At 34.1% G+C, this 25,206-nt stretch overlaps 2 protein-coding genes across 4 annotated transcripts; both read right to left on the bottom strand.

Annotated features, from left to right (window-relative positions):
* Positions 1-3,911: 3,911 nt before the first annotated feature.
* LOC111395779 lies at positions 3,912-19,962 on the bottom strand. 2 transcript variants are annotated; one of them, XR_002702867.1, is made up of 9 exons: positions 19,728-19,962; positions 18,818-19,067; positions 11,650-11,773; positions 9,060-9,403; positions 7,228-8,968; positions 5,688-5,944; positions 5,251-5,307; positions 4,381-4,447; positions 3,912-4,215 (listed from the first exon to the last, which is right to left on the bottom strand). XR_002702867.1 is itself a non-coding variant. In XM_023021928.1 (8 exons), exons 1-7 carry the CDS (start codon positions 19,814-19,816, stop codon positions 5,254-5,256), a joined length of 2,859 nt encoding a protein of 952 aa, XP_022877696.1. In that variant the 5' UTR covers positions 19,817-19,962; the 3' UTR covers positions 3,912-4,215; positions 5,251-5,253. The 2 variants fall into 2 exon arrangements, 1 of the variants encoding a protein (XP_022877696.1); XM_023021928.1 differs by lacking the exon at positions 4,381-4,447.
* Positions 19,963-21,706: 1,744 nt separating this feature from the next.
* LOC111395780 (potassium/sodium hyperpolarization-activated cyclic nucleotide-gated channel 4-like) lies at positions 21,707-24,428 on the bottom strand. Of its 2 annotated transcripts, none has more exons than XM_023021929.1 (3): positions 24,190-24,428; positions 23,280-23,529; positions 21,707-21,925 (listed from the first exon to the last, which is right to left on the bottom strand). In XM_023021929.1, exons 1-3 carry the CDS (start codon positions 24,276-24,278, stop codon positions 21,722-21,724), a joined length of 543 nt encoding a protein of 180 aa, XP_022877697.1. In that variant the 5' UTR covers positions 24,279-24,428; the 3' UTR covers positions 21,707-21,721. The 2 variants fall into 2 exon arrangements, with proteins under 2 accessions (XP_022877697.1, XP_022877698.1); XM_023021930.1 differs by lacking the exon at positions 21,707-21,925 and adding an exon at positions 22,301-22,336.
* Between the last annotated feature and the right edge of the window lie 778 nt (positions 24,429-25,206).

The following is a 25,206-nucleotide window of genomic DNA, read 5'->3' on the forward strand; positions in this document are numbered from 1 at the left end:
GTTTAAAATGATTTTTCCCAGCCTTTTACGTGGTTCTCTCTTTCAAGAATTTTTTTTCCAGCTTTAAAACCTTGCCACATCACCTCTTTTGTCAAACAAGTGGACCAAATTGTCAAATATTACTAACAGAGTCAGGTCGGTGAAGGATGGGATCCCATTTGGCAAAGTTGAGTGACTAACCAGGGGATTTTTGAAGTTCAGTGACCCTTTGGGGACTTTCGGCAAAGTTTAGTGACCATTTAGAGGATTAACCCTAATTTTGTTGGCAAAGTCCCGTGTGGTAATGATCATAAATGGAATGGTCAAATTGAAGCAAATTAAAAGTTTAGAGACCAAATTAAAATTGAATAACATGAAATATAGCTATAAGTTTGGTGACCTTTGGTGAAAATTTGCGGCAATTTTTTTTGTAAGGAAAGTATTTTTTTTAACTTAGTTGGAATTTTCAACAAAATATCTGGAAACTTGACTTTTGATTTATTTTATTTTTTTTTAGTAGAATCAATGTCTTGAAAAATGAGTTTTTAAGAATAAAAAAATTGCTCTATGACTTGTTTGACTAATTTTATGAAAGTTTTTCTAGGTATTAGAAGAGTTTTAGAGAAAATTGGTTTAACGTGGCTTTCGAAATAGGAAGCTCATTTAAAAATTAGTTTTAAAACAGAAATTAAGGTAAATCTCTTCTAAAATCTCTTCTACAAACAACAAAAATAAAAGTAAAAAGGGTTAATTTCACAAACGGTCACTGAACTTACAGAAAAATTACAAAACGGTCACTGAAGTTTAAAACTTTCAGTAACGGTCACTTAAGTATTGGGACGCTTTCAAAAATGATCATTGAAGTTTAAAAAGTTTCTGAAACAGTCCCTGAAGTTGAAAAACACTTTTCTAGTTTTTTTATTACATTTGCGGCAATTTTTCGGCTACTTCCAACCACTGATACCATCTAATTTTGATACCGTTGGAAAACCTACAACGTCCTCTTCAATTACCATTCAAAATCTCTCCGTAACACCAAGGAATTCGACCAGAAAATCACCGCAAAAGTTGCCCCAAAAAAATTGAAAATCTGCCCAGATTTTCAGATTTTTGGGCGACTTTAACGGCAATTTTCCAGCGACTTTCGACCACCAAAACCGCCGGATTTTGATACCATTAGAAAGCCCACAATGTCCTCTTCAATTACCATCCAAAATCTCCCCCAAACTTCAAAGGATTCGACCGGAATAAACCCGTAAAATCGGCATCCCAAAAAAGCGAAAATCTGGGATTCCAACTTTGTGAGTTTATTCCGATCGAATCTTTTGGAGTTTTGGGGAGATTTTGGATTCTAATTAAAGAGGACATTGTGGGCTTTCCAACGGTATCAAAATTTGGCTATTTTGGTAATCGGAAGTTGTCAAAAAATCGCTGCAAATGTCCACCAAAAATTTGAAAATTTGGGCAGATTTTTGCCTTTTCGGGCAGCCAAATTTGTGGGTTTATTTCAGCCGAATCCTTTGGAGTTTGGGGGAGATTTTTTGTTGTAATTGAAGAGGACATTGTAGGCTTTCCAACAGTATCAAAATTCGGTGGTATAGGTGGTCGAAAAATTGCCGCAAAAGTAGCTCAAAAATTTTTAAATTTCAGTGACCATTTTTTAAAGCGTTACAATACTTAAGTGACCGTTACTGAAAGTTTTAAACTTTAGTGACTGTTAATTTTTCTATAAGTTCAGTGACCATTCGTGAAATTAACCCAAAGTAAAAATTATACTAAACGAAATCTTGCTTCTTTGTGTTCTCGAAGGTAATGAGGTCATGCATACTATTGCCTATATGATTAAGAAAAATAAGAATTGGACCGATTGTATCCCATTTGTAGAACTTATCTCATTAAGAGAAAAATTTATTTTAACCACATTTCATGACATTTTTCTACTTTTTATTCATTCATTCTTCACGTAAATCAATTTCACAAAAAAATAATAAATAAATAAAAATAATTCTCTTCCAAACAAATTCTCAATATTACTAGCAACGACAAACCAACACTAATGATATAAGTTGCTTGTGTTCTTAAGAGGATAGCTGTCTTTATCAATTTTCTTTCGATTTTGAGCATAGCTGCATAGAAGAGTGCATTACATGAAACTTTAAAGTAGTGAAATAACCGTTGAGAAGAGTGGGGAGTTTGCCTTTCCTTGCATGACCCGTCCCGAATAGTAAACGGAGCGAGAACGAAGAATATTGTCCTCATCCTCCTCACCATCTTGATTCTTTTTATTTTATTTTTATGTTTTTCAAATTAAATCATATGGTAATTTGAACCGTTAAAATCGAAAATCGCGGTTAACCGAACCGATGGTGCAATGGGCGGATATGATATTTGATTTTAATGAACCAATTCGTGGCGGTGTGGGTATGGTATTTATGCCGTCGAATCGAAACCAAACCGATTACCTACTTTAAAAAATCATTCTTTTATTAGGGATGACAATGTTTAATGAGGAGGAAATTGACGAAGAGGTACATTTTTTTATTTAAATATTAGTTAAAATCATTCTGGATTAGATGGTATTATTGTATTCTCTACTTACATTTCTTATTTATTATATATGAACCAATTTTGAGTACTAATCTGTGCTAATAAGAGTTGGGAAGAATGATAATTGCATATGAGTTAAGGTTGAAACTTTTGAATTATTGATCATGAATCAAGTAACTACAATGCACAAGAATCAAGAATGAAGGAAAATTTTAGTATTGTTATATTCATAATATTGTTTGTTAAATTTGTATTTTGCAATTGAAATTTGGGATAATGTTTGCATTTTCATTTGGAATATTGTGTTTTCGTTTTCGTTGACTGTCTTTTCATAAATTGTTTTATATTAATTTGACGGATGAACCTATAAAAAATAATTTATTTTCATAATATTAAAAGAACCGAGCTGAGCCGAATCGATTTACGTTGTTATGGTGCGATTATGGTATAGCAAAAAATTTAACGGTTTAGCGATGATTTTGATCAAACCGAACCGAAACCGAATCGTTGCCATCCCTAATCTTAGCCCTGCTCTGACTCTCAATAAAACTAGACAGAGATGATAATAAATGCCCCGCCTTATTGTATTAAGGAGTAACAACCGGATTACTTTAGCAATAATACATTAGCATTTTAGTACAAGTCATAGCATATGGTTTCATGCATAAATTTCACTAGTTCGAATAATTAGCGTTGAAATTTCGCTAGTTTGAATAATTACCATTAAGTACATTGGTGTTTCTCCCAGCGAGAAACTAAGATGGTTACTACTACTCTTTATAAGTTTCTCCTTTTATAACTTTAAATTAAAAAATTTGAAAAATTGCCCCTTAATTACATTTATTGCAAGAGATTTAAAGAAAAAGTATATACGAAATTCGTCATCAATTTGTTCAATGGTGACAAATCAAACATACCAAATAGTCACTCTAGCATATGGGTATAGTTACACATGAAATCATTGTGTATTCTTTTTAAGAATAATTTTACTTGTACATAATGAAATTACATAATAATTTATACATAAGTAATACGTCAAAAAGAGAGTAGAAATTATTATTATTATTATTATTTGTTTGAAGAAATTTTGATCCAATCATATTCCGCCACATCATTTGTATGTAAAACCATTGTATATATATATATCACAATCGTCTATTTAATCATCCTATCTAAAATCTTAACATTCCTCTAAGCATTCATATTCACAGCTTGTATCATGAGAAAATTTTCATTACCCCTGAAATATGAAAGTCAATACTCTTAGTTGCTATTTAATCGACATGTATATTATATATCGAGACATGACATGTCAATTAAATAGTGATAAGAAATACTGATTTTCATTACTTGTAAATATGACAAGATAGGATCAACAAACCATATATGTGACAAAACACAAGAATCAAAATTTTGCTGGAGTCATTTGTCTGAGAAATAAGTGTGCAAAGGTATCTCGAAAACAAAAGGGATTTAAGGTTTTGCAATACCACTACAGAAGTACCATTATACTACTATTATTATGAATTAAGGAAACTAATGATCACTTGTACCTCGATAAACATTACAGTTGATGGAATTTTGACTTCAAATAAAGATGGCCCACAAGAGTAACGAACAACTTCTCGACAATCGATTTACTTAGACTTGACCTTGATCTGTGATGACTGCTGCAGGCAGCATCCTCAACTGCAAGAATATTCACAAATTTAATTACGAAAAAATACACAGCACTTTTCGGAAAAAACATGAAATAGATAAAACATAATCGATGATATTAGACCAGAGCAGGACCATTATTCCGAGCAGCATTTTGTGATGTGCTATAATTGAGCCACATGTACATGTACTAACCTTAACCAAGATGTTCATCCTATGAAGAATCATGGAAAATTAGATTCGCCGTGATCAATGCTCTTGCCTACCATGAAAGAAAATTATGCAAATCTGAACCTTCTTGACCAAAAATCATCTGATAAAATCGAGTTCAGAGATGACCCTAAATGTATCCTTTAGGAAGTTTCAATATCAGTTTACTGGGTGAAACGAGAATAATTCACTCTGAACATTTTATCAAGATGCCAACCGAAAAAACCTTTTCCAAACTTTGGGCTAAAACTAACTCAAATATATTCAAGCTAGAGCCAGTTTTATATTCCAAGTGTTTTTCGACAAAACAGATAAGAGAATTAATCTCAATCTTTCAAACAAGACTGACATTTTATATCTCCTTCCTCTCACACAAAACCAGCTTAATAAAATCGAAGAAAATCAAAAAGTAACCAAACCAGGTCATCAGGAAAGTAGGTCTTCTATTTGTTCAAACTCAATATATACAGTTTTTTGTTGGGATCCAAGCAAAACTAATTCCTGCGGCGGCCAAACAGATGCAAATGGTTCAACCAACTTCCTGAATGCAGAAAACGATGCCTAGGGCACATTCCCACGTATAATACTAACAAACCCCTCTTGGCCAACCAAAATATTGTGGGTGGCGGTGAAACCACGTCAAAGAACATATTTAAATTCAGCAAACTGGGTGCAAGTGTTCGAAAATATTGTCTAGCACTCACAGGAGAATAAGCTAGTTCATACAGGATCACCCCCCCCCCCCCCCCGGAAATGGTAAAACAATGTCGGAGATATTGATTATCATTGCATAGTTCTCAAAATATGATGAAAAATACCAGTTGTCCTTGAAATTCACATTCAGTTCTAACTCACATTTTAGCTGAGTGAGTCGCGTGCCAAGAGTTTTCGACCAGGAGTCAGATGCTCATCCTGCAAACAAGTCATGTTAGCTAATGTTCTCACAGATTTAAAGGAATGGTAATTGAGGAAGCCTGAAGATCAATAGAAGAGGACAGAAATGGTCTGACGGCTGAGATATAACATCTTATTCCCATTGTAACGCGAAACACTAGTCAGAACATGCAACCAAATTTTTTCCTTTCATGTTTGTCATCTTGTTCCACAATTGTGTCACAATGACATTTTATAACTTAAATGTTTTATTATTATCAACAATCCCTCGTATAGATTCTATTATGCAATAAAAGAAAATGAGGAAAAAAGAACATGATCCATTCCAATAACAGTCAAGGACAAAACAGGATACTGTTTAAATAGACAAGTTCATGTTATCATAGGTATTCACCAACCTTGTGCATGGATGCAGCTGATTCAGATTCCCTGGTTTCAATTGGAACTTGTGCTAGCGATTGGAAAGCGTCCAAAGCATCTAGTGTCAGCTGCCAACCGCATAGTGCCTGAGCACCAGCACTGGAACCAGATCCGCTACTGCTATTGCAACCAGCTGCGGCAACATTTCCATTCACCCATGGACAGAAGTGATTATGATGCTTGATTGGATCGAATTCAACAAATTCCTCATAGTTGCATCCATCATTTGGTGGCCCTGAATGATGGTTACATATTCAAGAAAACACTGAACATTGAACGATGACAAATTTATAAAAGAAACAGCCAGTGAGCCAGATAAGAGGCAGCAACTGAATTCTATGTACAGCTAATCATTTGATTGTTAATCAATCATGGAACCCTGACACATGATATGGAAACTGCTAATTGCAGCATTATGAATCTATTAGTCTGAAAAAAATTTAATATCAATTTCAGGTTATTTAAATAGTTTCAAATGTGGCCAACTAGGGGAAACAGTTTGAAGTGTGAATTGCATTTAAGATTTCAAAACTGAACACAACTGTCCTTCATGCTGTCCCATACATATATGTCAATCCTTAAAATAGCAATTAGTGTTTGCATCAAGTTTTGCAAAGTTTTTACAAGTAAAGAGAAAACCAAACTTTTCCAGCACAATATATTTGGTTGTTAATTGTTCTAACATAAAATCTTGCAAGAATAGAAAAAATTATCCCATTTAAAGTGCAATGCAAGAATAAAGTTTCCTAAATTGAGAACAAAGAAGGCATGCAGAAAGTAACAAATTAAAAGAAAAGATACATGATGGGAGGAATAGAAGAGAAAATATTTACCCTAAGAAAACATATTGTCTACCAAAGAAAGTGTCAATGCAGTGCTAGGACAAAGATTGAACTAAGAAAAAAGAAGGCAGAGGAGAGAGTGAAGGTCTGCTTCAAAAAATAACAATAATATAAGGACAAAAGGGTTACTATTCTCTTAAACATCAACAAGTAGTTTAGAATCTCTACAGGTCTCAAAATCAAAATTAGATGGTTGAAAATTCATCAATAATGGGAGGAAACGATTCAAGCTTTGTATCACTTTCTTAAGCACACTATATGCAAGATGACCATGTGCTTAAAGCAACATTAGAAGTCTTTAGTTATTGTTTATCCATAATTTTCATTTATAAAGCACTAAAGCTGTGAATCATGTCATTCCATAAGGAAACTCTTTACAATTCTCAAATAAAAATTGTCCCTCGAAATTTGGACTAAATTAATCATAATTAAAATAGGATTAGCAACTAATTAATTAATTAATCAATCATCAGCGGCCTCCAACACCCTTGCATATACCCTACAACGTCTCTGGTCCACACGAGTGCTATCATCATAAATGCACTTAATCATCATTTATTTAGTTCTTTTCTTCTTCTTCTTTTTTCTTTTCCTTTTTTAAGAGGAGAGAGGGAGTGGAAGGGTGTAGAGAGAGGAGATCGATGCATAATGAAAGTTGAAAGACAAAATATATCACCTGTCCCTTTTGCAAACATATAGCCTGAGTTACAGTCATCAGTTGTCAAATCTTTGCCAGCCTGTGTAACTTCTTCCTTGGACGCATCACAGCCAGAATATAATATGGCATTGCAAGAAAGAGAATAATTTGGACTGTTCCCATGGGGTGCTGCACGTATGTTACTGGTCTTCTCACCACTTTCAACAGATCCTTCCTTGGCAAAACCCAAAATTTTTGAGCCCCTATCAGCCCTTCCCATAGACCGAGACAAAAAATCTTGACTATCACCAGCACGATCCTCTTGGTCCATTTCTTCCGGGACAAAATCACCCATTAGCCCTGGATCTGGAGCAAATTCACTAGTCTGACCTTGGATATCAGTGATTTCAGCAATTGGCTCGACATCACCAACGACACTATCAGCTCTGTTGATCAACACATCAATGCCATGAATTTCAGCTTCATGGCTAGCACCCATTCCAACGCTTCCTCCACTAATTCCAAAGCTAGGACCATTTCTCCCATGCCCAGTTGCAGTATCTGCGTTTAGCACTTCTTCATCATTTGTACTACTAACACCCATTTCACCAACACTTCTTACAGCTGGGCAAGTACTTTGTTGTGCTTGGTTACTGTAGTTCAATTCAGATGTCTCATTGACATCTGTATTTCTGAAGGTTGACGTAGATGGAAAATGAACATCATCAAAATCTCCAGGATAATTTTCAACACTTTCCATTGAATCATCATCTGGACTGTGACATACAGTGTCCATCGCAATGATGGAGGAAGCGTGTGTAGAATCTCTAGTTGATGGATAACCAAATGCTAGCTCAGGACCCTGATTAGAAAGATCTCTCAGAGCCCCTGTTCCTATATCCATTCCCAATGGCTGGCTAGGACCAGCAACAGAAGAATCTTTCCTATACGAGGAACGATGGTCAACAATATCAGAGTCACGGGCACGTTTTGAAGGGCCACCAACATGCTGTTTAACATCATCGACTTCATCACCATCACGGTCAATGACAGTGCCTTCAATACTGTCAACATGTTGCATCAATAGTGGTGGCCTATCAACTGTACTTCCACCTTCATCTAAGTTCCGCTTGCGAGAACTAGGACCACATGATTCATATGAGACTGCACGATCACCAACCTCGCTGCTGGAAGGCCGTCTAACCACTAAATTTCTTCCTCCAGGTGCATCTTGGTATTGTTCAGGCATGACATTCATCTGCAACCGAGAACAGGATAACCCACCAGATATTGTAAGAGTTAAATCCACCCCCATGTTTGACAATGACTTCCCTTCGTCTGTTGCAGCTTCATCATGGTCCTCTCCCTGCTCCTTCTCCATCCCATCCACAGCAACCCATCCACTGATGCCACTTGCCGCACTTACTCCACGTGTTAATGCCATCTTCTTGCTAGTTTCAGGAACATCACTGCTATTGGAGGCAAAAGAAGCAGGACGTACAACAGTGAGAAAGTCCCAGATTCTCACTGTGGCTCCACATAAGCTGCAATCCAATAAAGGTGACCTGGACACGAATTTTGACTTGGGAGCCATAACTTCATTTATGCCATAATCTTTTTTTGGGGAAGCAAACAATTTCTTCTTGCCACGGTGACCACGATTTTTTGAAGGACCAGTTGAACATCCATTTCTGGCCGATTGAGCTGAATTCTCTTCACAGTCCTGAATATTTGGAAGCCATCTTGGTTCCCATCCACACAGGCTTATCAGCTTTTGAGCCTATAATTTGAGGTAAAGTTTTTAGTCTTGAAATTAATATCCAATGAGTCTAGAAACAAGTAAAAAAATTTAAAAAATCAAGTGTGTATACACGAGAGTATATGAAGAAGATATCATCTCTGGCATTTTCAGGCCCCGATATAATCTCCAGCTTAAAGCCCAATTCATTGCCCTCTAACTGAGACTGAGCTAAAAGCCGGTCAATTTCTGGACCCCGAGAAATTCGCATTTGCTCAGATGCAGATGCAGCTACAATGGGCAGGGATGGGAACTGCAGTAGTCCATCACAACGATCCTTATAACCACCAATCAATGCTGATGGTGGAGTAGGAGGGAACTGTACCAAGCTTTCTGCACAGATGTTTCCCACCCACGGACAGTTAACTTTATGCCCGCCATCTAGTTTCTGGGTGAAGTCTTCCCCAGCAATATCAGCTGCAAACGATAATCAATACATGAGAATAATTTGAATTAGATTATTGTATATACCACATTAAAATAAATGACATTATTATTACTGATCGGTTTAAGCAAACAAGCATGACGAGAAAGGAATATGAAGTACTAAGTGCAAAGAAAAGATCCCATACCATGAATTAAAAAAATATATGCGAACTTAAGATGTCTAGAATCTTACACTGTACTACTTTGTAATATTGTTAGATTATTGAAGCAATCAAATGAGCTCTACAATATCCAGGGAACATGACCAACTGGATAACACCAAATTAAAGAGCTGCCAATTGGCTGATGGCTGTAATAAGATGACACTCACACAATCTTCAAGATCACTACACAACAATATTGACTTAATTTCAGGTATTACACATAATCAAAGAAATAATAATATAAGAAAGACGTTTTTGGAGTTTGGTTGGATTGGCTAACTTTCTCTTCATCATATGAAAGTAAAAAATAGGGAATATCCATGCATCAGTTCCACATCAAATAGCCATTGAGGAAAAGTATCTCTTGGCAGCTTTGTAAAGTTTAAAACATAAAAAGAAAAATGGCAAGACTTCAGCGAAATTGAAACTCCCAAAAACATTAGATAAATTCCAGCTAACAGATGGCTTTCATACCTTTTGACTCATGGAAGGTTTGTTTCAGTGTTATCGATCGTTGATATTGAGAACTTGTTGAGAGGACCATAGAGGGTATGAAGTTGGAAAAAGTTCTCTTCATAAAACAGAATATCAACTATTTATAGTAATCTATTAATGATTCATGTTTCTGAAGCTAGGCTCTCTTCGCAGCTAATTGTAGAGGTTCCACCAGAACATTACCTTCAATGTTATCTGTTAAGTAGATTATGGATAAAAAATATTTATTGGCTCTGCATGTCAGTGGATAGGACTCAAAATTAGTATTATTCACGCTCATATGAATATAGATTATATGTGCCAAAAATTCCTAGAATTTTCTATTAGAGACTTGAGTAATTAAGTAGCATGCCTAATTATGATATAGTGACACAAAAATAAAAAATGTATTCATAACCTTTACAGTATCCTAGTCTCTAAATAAAAAGGACAGATACCAGTAGGATAGGTCTGAAATTTGATCTATGGTTTGGAAAAATCTGTTTAAATCTCTTTGAATAAAGATTTTGTAAGTTTTCCAAAGAAAATACGCATTTTGAAGCTTCTTTGTCCAAAAAAAGTATCAATGAAACATTTTCTCAAAGAATTAGATGATGTTCTGAACCATAGGCAGACAAAGAGTAAAAGAGGATTCAAGGGTAAATAAAAAAGGCAAGTCTTGAGAGTAAAGAAGAGGCTTTGTGGCAAGCATTTGCTCGCTGAAAATTACTTAAGCTTAGATAATAAGAGAATGTTCTTCTAGGATTTGGACTCAACTTAGACATACTTGTATAGTCTGATTGCTATAATATGAACTTGCTAGTCTCACTCGCAAAGTGTCATATCTATACCACATACAAAATTCAATATTTACGTAGCCAAAAAATTTCACAAACATATAGAAGCATAGGATATAGTTTCTCGAAATTTTACAATATAATAATATATCATATCTACTAACTATCCTCAAAGTGGTATTAATAATCTAGAAATTGACAACTTCGGAACATATAACAGATTCAGCCCCAGTTTGGCCCCCATTTTATGTAAAATTAATGGGTGAAATAGTGTATTTTTGAAAAATGAGTGGTTGAAAAAGAAGAGAAAGTTTTCAATTTACGTGTAATATTATTTTATGGAAGATTGTATGGTTGAAAATAGAAGAGATAAAAATGAAATGTAATAAATTGAAAATTAATAGGGGCCAAACGGGGGCTCAGTTCCATAAATTCTTAGTAAAATATTATTTCGTCATCATTACTTGTATTAAGAACTTCGATATTTATAAAAAAAAAAACCACGTTCAAATTTTTTATATTAGTGTTTGAGTTGGTGGGCATAGCATGTGGAACTCATAATGATGTATACAAGCAAAAGAAGCCTGTAACATCCTGTTGAAGATGTCCACAACGGCAGTGCTGATCATGAGAATGTTCAAAAGGAACCTTGAACTAAAAACCGCATCAACAAAGACAAGATAATTTCACAAAATCTCAAGAAGAATCTAAAAATCTTCAGATTCTTGAAGCATTTATACATCTAAATAATGAGAACCGCAAGTGAACGTAATTGCAACAATTAATTATTATCCTGATTCACCTTCAGAAGGAGTCCAGGTAGCTGACGAAATGAACTTGAGACTTGCACCGCAAGATTCACATTTAATTTTGTCAACATCCACGCTCACCCACCCTCTTCTGGCACAGGCCAGTGCACTAGCAGCCTGAATTAAAAATAGCACAAAAAGAAATATATAAACACAAATCTCATCAAGCTCACATCTGTGTAAACATAATACAGTATCAATGAATTCAAAATCCCTTCGGAAGAAAAAATTTCATTTCCTACCTGACTTTTGATTCATAGAAATATGAATTTATCTTCATATAAATTTGATTCTCGTAAATATTTTGTTTTGAAGTGTTGCCATTTAATTAATAAGAGTCAATAGGGCTGAATCAATAGAAGCAGATGCTCAAAATCATACTTTTAGGTTGTAAAATTTCGGTGTAAATAAGATAAATTTTGTTCAAAATGATTTTTAAAAAAAGAAGAAGGGAAAAAAATGTTTTATCACATGTTATCAGAGCCCTAAGTTCTTCTCCTTGAGTTTTACTCTCTTCTGTTTCTTCCTGCCTCAATTTCCAGGGAAAGGAGAACAAAAAAAAAAAAAAGACCGAAGAAGTTCTAGCCCTTCAGTGCCCATAGAAAAAAATTTCATTGGCTTTGTTGCCAGAGTTCCTCTTCAGGCTTCAGTTAAACCTCTTACTGATTTACCAGCTATCCATGTCTTTCCACATGTCTGAAAACTCTATAAATTCCTCTGCAACCACCAACGTTGCTGCCAACCATGATTGCTATACCACTGCTGCTCAACAACCACAAAATGAAGACCAGAAACTACTAGCTTCATTCGGTGTGGCAGATTGTTTAGCAACAATGGGTCTTTCTTCACAATCTTCTAGAATCATTATCACTTGTAAATAGTGTGGTAGAGTAACTTATTGTGTACTGATAGCTTATATGCATTTCTAATCTTCGAGCTGAGTTATTCATTTCATTGATGAGACCTGTATTGGATAGGTTAACTCTCACGTCATCTACTAGAGGTAGAGGTAGCTATCAATTGGAATTAATCTATGTCGTCATCTTTTGTAGAGGTAGGGCTTTGCTCCTCCCTAAGGTTGTATATACCTATTGCTCACATAATAGTACAACTACTATTTTTTACTATAAATAGTGTGCAATTGTCCCATAATTCACACAAATTTTATACACACACAGAAGAGAGGGAGAATAGTTTCGGGAATCAGAAAGCAGGAAGCCAAATTTCATGCATTAAACATTATTACAAAGCATTATACACACCCATATTCACCAAATCAAAGAAAAAGATTTGGAACGTGAAATTAAAGAAAACTCATGTGAAATTTTAGTCAAATTTGGGTGGAAACCCACCAACGAAAAAATTCGCTTGAAAGTTTAGCCAAATTTGATACCAAATGTGCCAATGAACCAAAGTCGTGTAAAATTTTAGTCTAATTTGATTGAAAACGGGTCAATGAACCAAACTCAGGTGAAATTTTAGTCAAATTTGACTGAAAACACGCCAATGAACAAAATCAAGATGAAATATTAGTCAAATTTGATGTGAAACGCACTAAAGAACAAAATCCTAATGAAATTTTAGTCAAATTTGATTAGAAACAAGACGATGAACTAAATCTTGGTGAAATTTTAGTTAATTTTTATTGAAAACGCGCCAAGGAACCAAACGCATGGGAAATTTTAGTCAAATTTGACTGAAGACGCACCAATGAACAAAATTCAGATGAAATTTTAGTCAAATTTTACTTGATACATGACAATGAACGAAATCCAGGCAAAATTTTAATCAAATTTGATTTGAAAATTTAAATGTACAATTTTCCATGTTTAGTTTAAATTTATGGATATTTCAGTTATTTTATTCTTTAAGAATTTTATTTTTATCGTTCCGCCTTTAATATAAAGAAAAGTAAATATTTGATAACACTTCAAGATTTACGAAAATTTGGGGTGTTACAGTTTAGTATCAGAGCCATAGGTCTACCCTCCTGTAGACATTTTTAAAAAAAAAAAAAAAAGTTAAGTCATGGTACAATTGTGATGGAAGACAACGTGTACCAAACTTGGATAGGAATTAAATTTTGGTAAAACAAATCATGATATTACACATGTACTTTGAGTGAAAGCTAGAACTTGAATATTCTACAAATAGGATTACAATTTAACTTTTAATCTTTGTCAAAATAAATATAGGATAACCATTAACTTTTTTTTTTTCACAAGTAAGCTATGGCTGCCACCAATACATTAAATCCTTAACCAACTTAATTAATTACAAAGACATCATTTTTAGAACTACAATATCTTGGACATAACTTATTCACATTAACTTTTCATCGAGTCAAAGACTTCTAATTAATTACAATCTACAAAACGAGTCCAATATTGATATACTAAATCTCGTTCCATCAATATCTAATTATTTGACCTAAATAAAATAGGAGTTTAAAACCTATTTCATTTTAGTCCCCAACTTTTCTAAATATAACATAAAACAAATAAATTTCATTCTAAAAATTTTCGGGTGTTACATGTTGAAGATTTCCTTTCTAAGGAGCAAGCAAGATCGTTCGGATATAATGAGGGGACAGTCCCCTCGATATACCATCTTATAAGTACTTTGCAACCTCAATGGAGAGACATGGCTTATTTCGTGAGGGATGTGGATCATGGGCTATATTTGCAACAAGATTGTGATATGATAGACTTTAATGGATACTATGAATCATAATCCTGTAAAACCAAGGACGACAAGAGCTAGTGCCCGAACTAGAGCCAAAGGAAAACCCTAATGAGGACCCAAAGGAAGAGCCTGAGAAGGACCCAGATGAGGAAATCAAAATGGAGCCGGAAGAACGTGAATAAGAATTCGAGCCACAAAATTTTATTGATTTAGTTATGAATTTTGAGCACGAATCAGGCATTACTTCAGACGATGAGACTCTACCAAAAGAAGATTCTGAAGACTCATAGAAATTAGAAATAAATGTTATTTGCTTACTTAGGAAAAGTTTACTTATTTATCTATTTGATATTATTAATATTTTTTTCCGGAAAACAAAATACTATATGTAAAGATTTGGAAATTTTTAAATTTTTCGCCATTATAAAGATTATTATTATTATTGTGTAATCAAATATTTTTAAATTGAAGTTTTATTTGTGTTAAAAAAATGGCAAGATTACCAAAACCAAGCTACGATCATCGGAGATTTGTTGAGTGCGGCACAAGATTTAGGTAGACAATCAGCATATGCTGGTCCCCAGAATGCAAACAACACCAGTTCAATTGTTGAACAGTTTCGTCATTATAAACCTCCAACCTTAGATGGCAAGGCAGACCCATTAATAGATAAGAGGAATGGAGCGAATCTTCAAACATCTTTCTTGCACAGATGCTCAAAAAATATTATGCGTGGAGTTCATGTCAGTTGATGCTGCAAGCCACTAGTAAGAGTCAGTATCGCACACTAGGACAAAAGCACAACAATGTGCTCTAATTTGGACACAATTCAAGGATGACGTGATAGGAAAATACTTCTCACAAGCTCCGAGGGATCAAAGGGAGAGAATTTCTTCAACTTAAACAGGGAAAGATGAAGTTTGAGGATTATGAGAGAAAATTCGAAAAACTTTCTAGGTGTGCAACACACCTAATGAACACGAAAGCAAAGAAAGCAAGGAAGTTCGAACTGGAATTGCGTCCTTAGATTCGTGATATACTGGTATCCCACCAATTTACCACCTATAGTCAAGCATTGCAGACTGTCTAAGCAATTTCATATAGGTTAGAGATTGACCAAACTTCTCAACAAGGGAACGAGCCTTCAGGAAAGTGGAAATGGAATGGGTCCAACGAAGAAAAAGGAAAATGACAAAACAAGAAGGTTAACTTCGGATCAAGTTTTGGACAAGTCTTTTCACCCTGTCTAAAGTGTGACAAGATGCATAGGGATGAATGTCTGTTTGGGAAACATGTGTGCTATCAATGAGGCAAAACAGGGCATATTTCCAAAAATTGCAAAGAAGACCTTTCGAAGAAGCATTATGAGCCAGAAAAGGAAAAGGCTCGACCTTTTGCTTTAGCCTAGGAATAGGCCATAAAAGACCCGAACAGATGTAATTTCGATGACGAAATTCTTTTAGGGAAGATTGTAGTGCCCGAAAATTTTTAGAATGAAATTTATTTGTTTTATATTTTATATTTAGAAAATTTGGGGACCAAAATGAATTAGGTATTAAAACTCATATTTTATTTAGGCCAAATAATTAGATATTGATGGAATGAGATTTAGTATATCAATATTGGACTCATTTTGTATGTTGTAATTATTAGAAGTCTTTGATTCGAAAAAAAGTTAATTTGGATAAGTTAGGCTCAAGATATTGTAGTTCTAAGAATGGATGTCTTTGTAATTAATTAAGTTGCTTTAGGATTTAATGTATTGGTGGCAGCCATGTCTCACGTGTGGAAAAAAAAAAAAGTTAATGGGTATCCTATATTTATTTTTATAAAGATGAAAAGTTAAATTGTTATCCTATTTGTAGAATATTCAAGTACTAGCTTTCAATCAAAGTACATATGTCGTAACATGATTTGTTTTACCAAAATTTAAATCCTATCCAAGTTTGGTACATGTTTTCTTCCATAACAATTGTACTATGACTCGACTACAATTTTTTTACTATAAAGAGTGCAATTGTCCCATAATTCACCACATAAATTTTATATACACACGGCGCAGAGAGAGAGAATAGGTTTGGGAATCATAAAGCAGGAAGCCAAATTTCATTCATTAACCATTATTGCAAAGCATTATACACACCCATATTCATCGAAGTAAAGAAAAAGATTTGGAACGTGAAATCATTGTTTTTTCCTTCAAAGATTCATTTGATGTATCAAGGTAAGATACTTATATGCAAGTTGTTCGTTTCTTTATACTTTTATGTATTCAATTAAATATGCATGAATTGTCAGTAAACTTTCGGGTTCGTTAATAAGAGATATGAAATCCTTCGGGAATTCAAAATGACCTAATATGGGTGTGTCACTTAGTCACCGATATGCTCCATAAGAAAAGAGTTATATGAAGTGTTTATTTATTTGTTATATATAATTGTGTACGAAAACTGCACATATCTTTTTGGATATTTTTAAATACTTTCTTACAAAATGTTACAAAGTTAGTTCGGATAGATTAGAACTGTGGCGGGATGTAATGCGGATAGCCTAGAGGATTCGAAAACAAAAAGTATTTAGTTAGTTAAATTTGTTTCAAAGTCATGTTATTTAATTAGTTAGTTGAATATTTTTATTTTTTTAAAGGTACAATTTTCCATCTTTAGTTTAAATTCATGGATATTTCAGTTATTTTATTCTTTAAGAAATTTTATTTTTATCGGTTCGCCTTTGATATAAAGGAAAGTAAATATTTGGTAACACTTCAAAATTATGAAAATTTGGGGCGTCACAGCTGAGAAAGGTGTGTGATGTGATGCCAACGCTACTGCCATAGAAGGATTGCCTCTGGGCGCTGTAAAAATGAGCACAGCTCTGGAAGTTGACCAAAATTGAACCTGAATAGAATGATCAACAAAAATAATCCGAGTATGCCTACTGGACGTACTAAGGAGAATTTCTAATAACTTCAATGAAAATCATAGTTAGTTAATAGAAACAATGGGAACCATAATTCTCAATAGACCAACCAAGCTCATTCTAAGGATAATTCTCACCAGGAGAATACAGTCTGTAATGCAACAGAAATCAACGACCTTAATAAGGAAGATATCGAATCATTATGTAAATTGTCAGCATCACTAGATAAAATTCTTTTGTCATTGGCAAAATATGTAAGTACTTTTTAACTCTTGCCTTCGGTGCTCTAAATTCCGTTGCTCTAGTGCTCAGGAGATTGGATTATGGGCAACTAACCATATCACAGATTCATCTCATCAATTCACTTCCTATAGGCTATAGCCCTTGCCCTGAAAACCAAAAAATCAAAGTTGACCACCAGAAACTAGCCATAGCGACTTACCAAAAAGCAATTGTCTTGACACCACCACTCTCACTAGAGTGTGTTAACGTTCCTAAACTATCAGTTAATCTTTTGTCATTTTCCCAACTCTGTGTTTTAGGGTCTAAGGGAGGATGAACAGGTGCATAAGTAAAAAACCGGGCTATTCTATCTAAAATAAATAATAGTGCCAAAAAAAATATTATTGGATAGAGCCAAATTTGGCTCCATCATCTTCATATCGAACATCATTTAGTTTTTGTGTTAAAAAATTAAAAATTATGTTTCCTTTAAAATACTTAACATAATACGTCCTTCCAACAAAAATGAAATTCAATTAAATCTCCTAGATAAGGAAACAAATAAAAAGCCAACGTGAAAATATATAGAACATAGATATCCATCAAATTCTCTCTAGTTTTTACACCATCCATCATTTGAAAATATGGTTATAACTAATCCTTTTGCTTGTGTAGCCTTCTCCACTATAAAAAGCCCTAAGTTCATTGCTCCAGAGTCTCTCCATATCTGTAGAGCCATGACGCTTAGTTCTTAAATCAAAACCTCAGTTACCAAAATTTGCTTTTTATATGTAATAACGTGAAAATATATAGAACATAGATATCCATCAAATTCTCTCTAGTTTTTACACCATCCATCATTTGAAAATATGGTTATAACTAATCCTTTTGCTTGTGTAGCCTTCTCCACTATAAAAAGCCCTAAGTTCATTGCTCCAGAGTCTCTCCATATCTGTAGAGCCATGACGCTTAGTTCTTAAATCAAAACCTCAGTTACCAAAATTTGCTTTTTATATGTAACGAACCTAATTGAGACATAACCGTAAATTTTCCCCTTTAAGGATCTTATATTGGCTGAGTCGGTAATGTTATGCATAATATAGCTGTCACTTGATCTCATGCTTGGACCCATGGATCTAGTTAACATAATCCAGCGAGGAATGATCTTGTCATGATGTGGGGAATAAACAAAAACAACAAGAACAATAACAAAGAGTACATATATAAGAACAAAAAGAAAGTCCAGTTATTTACATGAAGAAAATATGATAATTTTGCAACAGAAGATTTGATACTTCATCCAACAAAATTGTCAAAGGAAGAACAAGATCACACCTTGGGCTTTCCAAACCAATTGGCAGGTTCGAAAGTTGAGAGACGCCTCAGTAAATCACCTCTTTCCCATGGTCTGCACGAAGGTTGAGATGATCCAAGAGCAGAATCACCAGCACTAGTGCTCAATGAAGTCCATATGGGCTGCGACCCAATGCGAGAAAGAGAACCCCCTTTCGAGTTCTGTACTTGACCAAACCAGTCTGTGCTGCCAGCATTTGTAGGAACAGCAGGAGATGATGCCCCTACAGAACTGCCCAAAAGAAGAGGAAAGAAACAATGTGAATCATATAGAGGAATGATAGTAGATATTTCTTGGTAGCTTGTAACAGACCATCATCTTTTAAAAAGAGACCACTTGTTAAGCCTACAACTCCACTTCTCAGATTCTATTTCAAAGCAGAATTTTTCTCAACAATGATGAGGACAAAGCCACAAACAATAAAAACTTAAATTCCTTTTCCATAGTGAAACATCATAGCAACTACAAAGCTACTCCATCAAATTTCATGCATAATTGTAATGTAAACATGTCTAATATTTAAACTTTAGTTCTCCAATTCATGTCTCTACTGTCAGATGAAAACCCAGAACATTTAAAAAAATAATAAAAAATAAAAAATAAAAAAAGGAAAAATGTATAGCAAAAGATAGGCCTTTTAGATTTCCAGCACCCAAACTTCATTCAACGCTACCATATTTCACAATCAAAAGGCATTCAAAATAATCACATACTTCCAGAACAATTTCTCCCCCAAAAAGAACATTTTTTACATACAAATGATTAAAAAAATGAATAAATAAAAAAAATCCCAAATTCCCAATTCCGTGTAACCGGTACGATTAGGCATTCCTAAAACACTCAAATCCCAATAACACATCACACTGCAAGCCAATTAGGTAATTGATTTACCTGGCAGCAGGAGTGAGGCTAGGAGGCGGAGAAGAAGATCTGGGGGGCAGTAGCGGGTCCCCTGAAGAGCTTATAACCTCGTCCTTCATAATTAATCCCTCCCACTTCCTTCTCTATATCGCTCTCTTCTCTTCCTCTCCCTCTAAGTGTCAGCCCTTGGAGTCAGCTCTGTGCTGTGGGTTTCTTTCAGTGGTATCTTGTAGAGAATATTCCTTCAATTTGTGGCGCGTGTGCTTCATCACGTACAACCCGCGTGATTATAGGTGGTCACTGGTCAAAAGCGTTATCTTTTTATCTCATTCAGTGCAGGGATCAGTTATGAATTACAGTCGCACTTTCAGAGTAGCAATTTTGCTATTACGTGGTCACAGTATAACGATTTTGATCAAATTGTGGCATATAAAGAAATATTCGAATTTAACTTATTATTCAAGCTGAATAGTTTGGTCAATTTCGTTATATCTAAATAATTTATTGTACAGTTTTTGCAAGTTCAAAAACGATTTTAATACACGTTTTGCCTTATTTTAAAAAAAATTTATAAACATTTTTATTAAAATTAAACTCAAATTTAGTCGTCCACAATAATGCATATATGCATGGTCTGAATTGTATAAAAACTATAAGCAACAATCAAGGCAATAAAGATGAATAATCATTTCCTTTTGGATGCATCCCACTCGACATGTCAAATTAAAAACGTTAGACTTTACATCCTCAATTATTGTTGCTATGATATAACTTAATGAATCATTTTACCTGACAATTTCTAACTCAATCTGAATCCAAGTTTCTTTAATCCGTGCTAACTTAAGTACTATTTTTTATTTTATGTACAAGAATATAAATTTTTTCTTTAAAATTTTGCAAGGATCGAGATATTTAATTTTAACTTTTCGCTAGTCTATTGAGTTCTATTTAGAGGTTAAATTATTTATTCTATTTTTGTTGTTCCTATAATATAATATTAACACATCACTGAAATTTTAAAATGTCATAATCTAAGCAAACTTCACTACAATCTTTAAAAAATTTACACTTTGAACTTTGAAATTGTAGTGATGCTATGATATTTTTTAAGGGAACAAAATAAAAATTTGGATTTAATACTCTTTTCTCTTTACCTTCTTTTCACTGTTCTCTCTCTTTATCATTAGCATCCTTCATTGCTATATGAGGAGAGAGAATTTTCTCAAGCACTTTATTTATAAATTCATAAAAGTATGATAGTCTTAAAATTGAGTTTTATTTTCGTGACTTATAATTTCAACTATTCAGAAATCAATATCAAAGTTCGTTGAGCCCCTGTTTTGCGATGCATAATGCAAAATCAAATCGGAGGTAAGCCGTGATCACATGCATTAAAATGTCTTCGACTTGTATTGTTTCATTGTTTGATAGTAAAAAATTGTCTTGGCCCCAAACATTTGAAAATAGAATTAGAGGATAATGAAAAATCAAAAGAAAATTGAATTAATTGTCCCAATGGCCATTGAACGTATGTCTATTCATTTGATGTATCAAGGTAAGATACTTATATGCAAGTTGTTCGTTTCTTTATACTTTTATGTATTCAATTAAATATGCATGAATTGTCAGTAAACTTTCGGGTTCGTTAATAAGAGATATGAAATCCTTCGGGAATTCAAAATGACCTAATATGGGTGTGTCACTTAGTCACCGATATGCTCCATAAGAAAAGAGTTATATGAAGTGTTTATTTATTTGTTATATATAATTGTGTACGAAAACTGCACATATCTTTTTGGATATTTTTAAATACTTTCTTACAAAATGTTACAAAGTTAGTTCGGATAGATTAGAACTGTGGCGGGATGTAATGCGGATAGCCTAGAGGATTCGAAAACAAAAAGTATTTAGTTAGTTAAATTTGTTTCAAAGTCATGTTATTTAATTAGTTAGTTGAATATTTTTATTTTTTTAAAGGTACAATTTTCCATCTTTAGTTTAAATTCATGGATATTTCAGTTATTTTATTCTTTAAGAAATTTTATTTTTATCGGTTCGCCTTTGATATAAAGGAAAGTAAATATTTGGTAACACTTCAAAATTATGAAAATTTGGGGCGTCACAGCTGAGAAAGGTGTGTGATGTGATGCCAACGCTACTGCCATAGAAGGATTGCCTCTGGGCGCTGTAAAAATGAGCACAGCTCTGGAAGTTGACCAAAATTGAACCTGAATAGAATGATCAACAAAAATAATCCGAGTATGCCTACTGGACGTACTAAGGAGAATTTCTAATAACTTCAATGAAAATCATAGTTAGTTAATAGAAACAATGGGAACCATAATTCTCGATAGACCAACCAAGCTCATTCTAAGGATAATTCTCACCAGGAGAATACAGTCTGTAATGCAACAGAAATCAACGACCTTAATAAGGAAGATATCGAATCATTATGTAAATTGTCAGCATCACTAGATAAAATTCTTTTGTCATTGGCAAAATATGTAAGTACTTTTTAACTCTTGCCTTCGGTGCTCTAAATTCCGTTGCTCTAGTGCTCAGGAGATTGGATTATGGGCAACTAACCATATCACAGATTCATCTCATCAATTCACTTCCTATAGGCTATAGCCCTTGCCCTGAAAACCAAAAAATCAAAGTTGACCACCAGAAACTAGCCATAGCGACTTACCAAAAAGCAATTGTCTTGACACCACCACTCTCACTAGAGTGTGTTAACGTTCCTAAACTATCAGTTAATCTTTTGTCATTTTCCCAACTCTGTGTTTTAGGGTCTAAGGGAGGATGAACAGGTGCATAAGTAAAAAACCGGGCTATTCTATCTAAAATAAATAATAGTGCCAAAAAAAATATTATTGGATAGAGCCAAATTTGGCTCCATCATCTTCATATCGAACATCATTTAGTTTTTGTGTTAAAAAATTAAAAATTATGTTTCCTTTAAAATACTTAACATAATACGTCCTTCCAACAAAAATGAAATTCAATTAAATCTCCTAGATAAGGAAACAAATAAAAAGCCAACGTGAAAATATATAGAACATAGATATCCATCAAATTCTCTCTAGTTTTTACACCATCCATCATTTGAAAATATGGTTATAACTAATCCTTTTGCTTGTGTAGCCTTCTCCACTATAAAAAGCCCTAAGTTCATTGCTCCAGAGTCTCTCCATATCTGTAGAGCCATGACGCTTAGTTCTTAAATCAAAACCTCAGTTACCAAAATTTGCTTTTTATATGTAATGAACCTAATTGAGACATAACCGTAAATTTTGTCCTTTAAGGATCTTATATTGGCTGAGTCGGTAATGTTATGCATAATATAGCTGTCACTTGATCTCATGCTTGGACCCATGGATCTAGTTAACATAATCCAGCGAGGAATGATCTTGTCATGATGTGGGGAATAAACAAAAACAACAAGAACAATAACAAAGAGTACATATATAAGAACAAAAAGAAAGTCCAGTTATTTACATGAAGAAAATATGATAATTTTGCAACAGAAGATTTGATACTTCATCCAACAAAATTGTCAAAGGAAGAACAAGATCACACCTTGGGCTTTCCAAACCAATTGGCAGGTTCGAAAGTTGAGAGACGCCTCAGTAAATCACCTCTTTCCCATGGTCTGCACGAAGGTTGAGATGATCCAAGAGCAGAATCACCAGCACTAGTGCTCAATGAAGTCCATATGGGCTGCGACCCAATGCGAGAAAGAGAACCCCCTTTCGAGTTCTGTACTTGACCAAACCAGTCTGTGCTGCCAGCATTTGTAGGAACAGCAGGAGATGATGCCCCTACAGAACTGCCCAAAAGAAGAGGAAAGAAACAATGTGAATCATATAGAGGAATGATAGTAGATATTTCTTGGTAGCTTGTAACAGACCATCATCTTTTAAAAAGAGACCACTTGTTAAGCCTACAACTCCACTTCTCAGATTCTATTTCAAAGCAGAATTTTTCTCAACAATGATGAGGACAAAGCCACAAACAATAAAAACTTAAATTCCTTTTCCATAGTGAAACATCATAGCAACTACAAAGCTACTCCATCAAATTTCATGCATAATTGTAATGTAAACATGTCTAATATTTAAACTTTAGTTCTCCAATTCATGTCTCTACTGTCAGATGAAAACCCAGAACATTTAAAAAAATAATAAAAAAGGAAAAATAAAAAAAGGAAAAATGTATAGCAAAAGATAGGCCTTTTAGATTTCCAGCACCCAAACTTCATTCAACGCTACCATATTTCACAATCAAAAGGCATTCAAAATAATCACATACTTCCAGAACAATTTCTCCCCCAAAAAGAACATTTTTTACATACAAATGATTAAAAAAATGAATAAATAAAAAAAATCCCAAATTCCCAATTCCGTGTAACCGGTACGATTAGGCATTCCTAAAACACTCAAATCCCAATAACACATCACACTGCAAGCCAATTAGGTAATTGATTTACCTGGCAGCAGGAGTGAGGCTAGGAGGCGGAGAAGAAGATCTGGGGGGCAGTAGCGGGTCCCCTGAAGAGCTTATAACCTCGTCCTTCATAATTAATCCCTCCCACTTCCTTCTCTATATCGCTCTCTTCTCTTCCTCTCCCTCTAAGTGTCAGCCCTTGGAGTCAGCTCTGTGCTGTGGGTTTCTTTCAGTGGTATCTTGTAGAGAATATTCCTTCAATTTGTGGCGCGTGTGCTTCATCACGTATAACCCGCGTGATTATAGGTGGTCACTGGTCAAAAGCGTTATCTTTTTATCTCATTCAGTGCAGGGATCAGTTATGAATTACAGTCGCACTTTCAGAGTAGCAATTTTGCTATTACGTGGTCACAGTATAACGATTTTGATCAAATTGTGGCATATAAAGAAATATTCGAATTTAACTTATTATTCAAGCTGAATAGTTTGGTCAATTTCGTTATATCTAAATAATTTATTGTACAGTTTTTGCAAGTTCAAAAACGATTTTAATACACGTTTTGCCTTATTTTAAAAAAAATTTATAAACATTTTTATTAAAATTAAACTCAAATTTAGTCGTCCACAATAATGCATATATGCATGGTCTGAATTGTATAAAAACTATAAGCAACAATCAAGGCAATAAAGATGAATAATCATTTCCTTTTGGATGCATCCCACTCGACATGTCAAATTAAAAACGTTAGACTTTACATCCTCAATTATTGTTGCTATGATATAACTTAATGAATCATTTTACCTGACAATTTCTAACTCAATCTGAATCCAAGTTTCTTTAATCCGTGCTAACTTAAGTACTATTTTTTATTTTATGTACAAGAATATAAATTTTTTCTTTAAAATTTTGCAAGGATCGAGATATTTAATTTTAACTTTTCGCTAGTCTATTGAGTTCTATTTAGAGGTTAAATTATTTATTCTATTTTTGTTGTTCCTATAATATAATATTAACACATCACTGAAATTTTAAAATGTCATAATCTAAGCAAACTTCACT

Source organism: Olea europaea, chromosome 6, assembly GCF_002742605.1.
Source record: "Olea europaea var. sylvestris chromosome 6, O_europaea_v1, whole genome shotgun sequence".
In the NCBI taxonomy this organism is placed as follows: domain Eukaryota; kingdom Viridiplantae; phylum Streptophyta; class Magnoliopsida; order Lamiales; family Oleaceae; genus Olea; species Olea europaea.